At 48.4% G+C, this 6,310-nt stretch overlaps 1 protein-coding gene across 1 annotated transcript; it reads left to right on the top strand.

The window, feature by feature from the left end:
- Positions 1 to 5,427: 5,427 nt before the first annotated feature.
- LOC139835731 (uncharacterized) lies at positions 5,428 to 6,255 on the top strand. The gene has a single exon (XM_071825595.1). It carries the CDS (start codon positions 5,428 to 5,430, stop codon positions 6,253 to 6,255), a length of 828 nt encoding a protein of 275 aa, XP_071681696.1.
- Positions 6,256 to 6,310: the final 55 nt, after the last annotated feature.

Raw genomic sequence — 6,310 nt, 5'->3', positions numbered from 1 at the left:
ACTTCATTAAATATACTACTATCCAGAATTATAAGAGTGGTTTAGAGTAGGGGTGAATCATAAACAAGAAGCTCATGATCCAGTTTGGCATGTGCTAAAATGACTACAGCAACTTCAAGTACGTGCTGGACCAGCCAATGAACACCTTCGTCAAGAAGGCGTTGTATCTAGCACGCAAAGTCTTCGCTACGTCTAGGGTTAGGGGTGCGGGAGGCGACGCCGAGGCGATCGCGCGCCGCCACCGAGCCATGGACGGGAGCGCTACGGAATTGGGAAGTCTGGGTACCTACGAAGATCAAAAGGAGTCCAAATCGTTTACTACTCTCACGGGAGGAGATAGAATCCATGCCATCCACGGGAAGATACCAGATTGGATCGGGGAATTTGGAGATAAAAAGCCGCCCAGAGGCGGCCGTGTCTCAAACCTAATCAAGACCTTTGTGGAACCGACGAGAACATACGACCCAGGTGCTGCTTCAATGTCGACGCCGACTCAAGGAACGATGCTGGCCGGCGGTGGGGGCGAAAAAGGGGGATCCGGTGAGGATCCTACCCGCCCGAAGCTGCTGGCTGGTGTTGATCCTGTGGTGGCACGGCTGGATCAGCAGATTGTGACTACAGGGCAGGATCAGATCGAAGGCCGGGAGGGGAACTGGGATGGAGCGGCGATGGAAGAACTGAATGCTGGACCAGAGGCGGGGTTGACTGGCGAGGTGGACTTGGAGGATGAGTTCTGTATGGAGGAGGAAGAGGAGCAGGAGACTCCATCGACTACACCCACGGTATGGCGATTACTAGCTCGGTACTATTCGATCAAGGCTGCCAATTATACCCTGATCCACAATCACTTCTCGGATGTATGGCGCATCCGTAAAAAGATGGTGTTCAAACCTCTGAAAGACAATTTCTTCATCATTACTTTCACCTCGGAAGGAGATTACAAATTTGTAGCTGAAGGTGGCCCCTGGATTCATCAAGGTACTGCTTGTCTGATTGCACCTTTTGTCAACAATGCACAGCCATCTGAAACTGTTATGAACACTATCAGTATGTGGGTTCGTTTTTATGATGTTCCTTGGAATAAGCAAACAGATGCCTATGGTAAGTTAATTGGATCAAAACTGGGGAAAGCTCTAGAGGTGGATGTGGATAGAACTGGAATGGAGCTTGAGGATTACCTGCGTGTCCGCATTGCCTGGCCATTGAAGCAAAACCTGTTGGCACGGTTTAAAGCCGCAGTCTCAGGCCAAGCACCGAGGATTTATCCGATGCGATATGAACGTGTTCCCTTTTTTTGCTTTCACTGTGGAATAATTGGCCATAATGAGGATCAGTGTGAGCGAAGGGCTCGTGGACTGGCCTCGCTCAACTATGATATGCAGCGAGATCGCGCAATGGTGCTACTCCAACAACGCCCCCGCCAGCTGACATTCCATCTGCAGTAGACGCCCATGATGGTTTTGAGGAGCAAGAATGCAGAACAGAGGGTGGCATAGAGGCGGCGCTTGCACGTACTGTGGATAACCTGAACCTCAAACTGAATCCAGTACTGGATGGTGAACATGGTAACCAACTTGCACGTGATAGCAACAATATGCCAGGCATGTCGTGTTTCGTGCAAGGAGGAGGGAGTAAAGCTGGCCAGATGGAACTAGCGCCTGGAGCTGCGCAGCTACTGCAGTCCATGAGGGCGCACTCGGGGGGAAGCCAGGACAGGGATGCAACACCACACTCAAGCGATATGATCCCTGCCCTCAAGGGTCTGTCTCAAACTGGTCTATCCCAGAAGAGCGACTCGGATGTGTCGATGCCAGCAGCTGATTCGGGCTTGGGAAAACGTACTGCGGAGGAGAAGGAGTTGCAGGGGCAGAAGCTTGACCTCTCCCTTGCACTGACGCTCAACGTACCTACTGGCGCCAAGCAGAAGCGAAGGAAGAAGGGCGAGACAGCTGATACACAAGGGAACCAGAAGGACACGGCGACGGACGGCATCGCGGCCAGAACAAGGAGGAAGTCTGCCTCTGACCCAGCGCAGAAGGCAAACCTGACGAGACCCAATGTTTGGGCTCGTCAGGAGCAATGAATGCGCTCTCTTTCAACTGTCGGGGTGCAGGGAACGCCCCGACAGTTCGAGAATTAGCCACACTTTCCCAAATTTGGAGTCCTAAGTTAGTTTTTCTTTGTGAAACTAGGCAGAATAAGAATAAAATGCGCCGTTTGCGCCATAGGTTAGGCTTAAAAGGTTTTGCTGGCTTTAGTAGTGATGGCTTAAGTGGAGGTTTAGCTTTATTTTGGCATGATCAAATAATTGTAGAAGTCCAAGATATTAATGAAAGATATATTGATGCGTATGTGCGGGAGTCTATAAATGCGCCCCAATGGCGCCTCACTTGTGTTTATGGGGAACCACGAGTAGAAGATCGTCACGCCATGTGGGATAAACTTCGACATCTAAAAAACTTATCAAACCTTCCGTGGCTAGTAGTGGGTGATTTTAATGAGGCCCTCTGGCAGGAAGAACATTTATCTTGCTCACCCCGGCCGGTTAGCCAAATGGACGCCTTCCGTGAGGTTTTATACGATTGCAATCTAACCGATCTTGGCTTTTCAGGTGTGCCATACACATATGACAATAAGAGAACGGGAAGAGCGAACGTCAAGGTACGGCTTGATAGGGCGGTGGCGTGCCCGTCGTGGAGAGATCACTTTGCTGATACCAGAGTATTGCACTTAACCTCACCTGTATCAGATCATAGTCCGATCCTCATCCAGATGGAGCAAGAGGTGCGTGTACCATGCAGACAAGCTAAGCGGCAGTATGAAATTTTATGGGAACGGGAGTCAGATCTTGCAGAGAGGGTAGCTACAGCCTGGGGAGAAGCGGGACAAAAGTCTGATCTTGGAGATATCATGCATGGACTAGATCGTGTAATGGCCACGTTGCAATCTTGGAGCAAGAACAGGTTTGGGAATATATTGAGGGAGCTGGACAAAGCAAGGAAGCGACTGGAAACCTTGAAGGTTCAAAATGCGGATCAACGCGAAATACGACAAGCTACAGACCATATGAATGAGCTGTTATACAAAGAAGAGATGTTGTGGTTACAACGCTCGCGAATCACCTGGCTAAAGGAAGGCAATCGGAATACAAAATTCTTTCACTAGAAGGCAGTGTGGCGAGCGAGGAAAAATAAAATTAAAAAGCTAAAGGACATCGACGGGGTCTGGAAGGATGTTCCAACTGATATGGAGAGAATGGCCACATCATACTTTAAAGAACTCTTTACCCGCGACCCGTCGCTGAACTCGGATAATCTAATTGCCATGACAAAACAAAAAGTAACTAATGCTATGAATGATGACCTATGCAGGGATTTTACTGATGACGAAATTGGGGATGCCATGTTTCAAATAGGCCCTCTGAAGGCACCTGGTGTAGATGGCTTTCCTGCGCGCTTTTACCAGAGGAATTGGGGCACCATTAAGGAGGAAGTAATTAACGCGGTAAAATTATTTTTTGTTATAGGGCACATGCCTGAGGGGGTGAATGAGACTGCAATTGTTTTAATACCGAAGATTGACCAGCCCGAAACTTTAAAAGATTTCCGACCAATTAGTCTCTGTACAGTTGTTTACAAAGTCATAGCAAAATGCATGGTGAATCGAATGCGGCCTATTTTGGGAGACATTGTATCACCCAACCAGAGTGCCTTCGTTCCAGGAAGATTAATTACGGATAACGCTCTAGTTGCCTTTGAATGCCTACATTTCATAGAGCACAATACGAATGCAAATAAGGATTTCTGTGCATATAAATTGGATCTATCCAAGGCTTATGATAGGGTGGATTGGGAGTTTCTGAAGAAAGTGATGCAAAGGATGGGTTTCTCTCATCGATGGGTGGACTGGATAATGTCGTGTGTCACCTCGGTGAGCTACAAGGTAAAATTTAATGGGAACCTCCTGGATTCATTTTCTCCTTCTCGGGGCCTCCGACAAGGTGATCCTCTTTCGCCATTCCTATTTTTGTTTATCGCGGATGGTCTATCTACACTACTGCAGCATGCCATTGAAACACATGTCATCAACCCTATTAAAGTTTGCCGTAATGCCCCGGGTGTCTCCCATCTCTTATTTGCCGATGATAGCTTACTTTTCTTCAAAGCGCAGGGGGAACAAGCACAAAAAATCCAGGAGGTACTTGATTGTTATGCCTCAAGCACGGGACAACTCATCAATCCAGGGAAGTGCTCTATTATGTTTGGTAATGGGTGCCCAGCAGCAAGCCGTGTGGAAGTCAAAGAAGTGCTACATTTGGAACAAGAAACCTTTGAGTCAAAATATCTCGGCCTCCCGACACCGGAGGGTAGAATGAGTAGAGACAAGTTTGAAAGTCTCCAGGCGAAATTGGCCAAGTGCTTACTGGAATGGGATGACAACCATAAATCGCAAGCTGCCAAAGAAGTTTTAATCAAATCAATTGGCCAAGCTATACCCGTCTATGTGATGAGCGTTTTTAAGCTCCCCCTGAGTCTATGTGACGAACTAACAAAAATGATTAGAAGATACTGGTGGGGAGCAGAAAATGGGCGAAGAAAGACACATTGGATATCTTGGGACATAATGCTGCGACCAAAAAACTATGGAGGTGTGGGCTTCCGCGACATGAGACTATTCAATCAAGCGCTGCTAGCAAGGCAGGCCTGGAGGCTGTTACAGTACCCTGACACCCTTTGCGCGCAAATATTGAAGGCCAAGTATTACCCTAACGGCTTCTTGTTGGATACGGTTTTTTCAGGTAACGGCTCGTCGACGTGGCATGCAATTGAGTATGGCCTGGAACTCCTCAAGCAGGGTGTCATATGGCGGGTGGGCAATGGAGCACAAATACGCGCATGGCGAGACCCATGGATACCCAGGGGACCAAACCATAAACCACGATCACCACAAGGTAGATGCAGGTACAGGTGGGTTGCAGATTTCTTACAGCCAGATGGGTCTTGGAACACGCAACGCCTGGAGCAGTATTTTTCCCAGGAAGATGTACAGGATATCATTCAAATCAAACCATCAAAAAGGAATGAGGAGGATTTCGTGGCTTGGTTTCCAGAGAAGAATGGCATGTTCACTGTAAGAAGCGCTTACAAGTTTGCACTTCACCGAGACATGATGAACCAGGATAGAGGGGCTACGAGCTCAAGACCGGATGGCTTCAGCCCAAGTTGGAAGTTGATCTGGACCTGCCCGGTTCCACCCAAGGTAAGAGTGCTCGCATCGAAGATCTGTCGCAATGCCATCGCGACTCAGGAAAACATGAAGCGCCGGCGTATGACAGTGACCGGATTGTGCCAAATTTGTGGACGGGAAGACGAGGATTCCGTACATGCCTTTTTACGGTGCCCACATGCACATGCGCTATGGAGGGCTATGGCGGAAGTCTGGGATCTACCAGACATTGAGGCTTTACAACCAGAGGGGCATGGATGGCTATTACACCTCATGCATGCTAGCACAGAGAACCAGAGGGCGATGATGCTGATGACGCTATGGCGAATATGGCATGCGCACAACGAGATCACCCATGACAAACCATGCCCAACCATCGAAGGCTCACGTAGGTACCTGGTAAGCTACCTCAATTCCCTCATGCTGATCAAGCAATTCCCAGAGGCTGACATCAAAAAGGGAAAAATGGTGATAGACCAGCGACAGAGCTTTAAGAAGGTTCACCAGATGGAACCTACAAAGAAGAAGGTGCGCCAGAAGTGGTCGCCACCAGAGAGTAACGAGGCAAAGCTGAATGTGGATGGCGCGTTTTCGACTGACGGTCGTGCAGGTATTGGTATGGTAATGCGGGACTCTAATGGTGTGGTTATTTTTGCTGCGTGCAGGAAAATACAACAGTGCCAGGATGCAACGGAGGCTGAGATACAAGCGATCGAGGACGGACTGCAACTAGCGCTGCAGTGGTCACAGGTGCCTTTCAGCGTGGAATCTGACTGCTCCGAGGCCATCCAAATGATCAAGCAGTCCTCCCCAAATATTTCAGCTCACGCGTTTCGTATCAATGTGATTCGAGAATTACTTAGGGAAAAAGATAGTAGGCTAATAAAAATAAATAGAGAAGCGAATACTGCCAGCCATGAGCTTGCAAGGTTAGGCAGGGTTCAAGGTAGAACGGAGATGTGGTTTGGCGAATCTCCCCCGGAGATCGCTGATGTGATTGTAAAAGACTGTAATTCTGTGTTTGGTTAATAAAATTCTCTTTCCCCCGCAAAAAAAAAAAAAAACCATGGATGCATGGTGATGA

The sequence above is a fragment of the Lolium perenne genome, chromosome 2 (assembly GCF_019359855.2).
Source record: "Lolium perenne isolate Kyuss_39 chromosome 2, Kyuss_2.0, whole genome shotgun sequence".
In the NCBI taxonomy this organism is placed as follows: domain Eukaryota; kingdom Viridiplantae; phylum Streptophyta; class Magnoliopsida; order Poales; family Poaceae; genus Lolium; species Lolium perenne.
The sequence above is the reverse complement of the archived record's forward strand: the minus strand, read 5'-3'. Positions and strand labels throughout refer to the sequence as shown.

Coding starts and splice junctions, on each gene's coding strand:
- LOC139835731 (XM_071825595.1), top strand. CDS start 5,428: ATGGCGGAAGTCTGGGATCTACCAGACATTGAGGCTTTACAACCAGAG.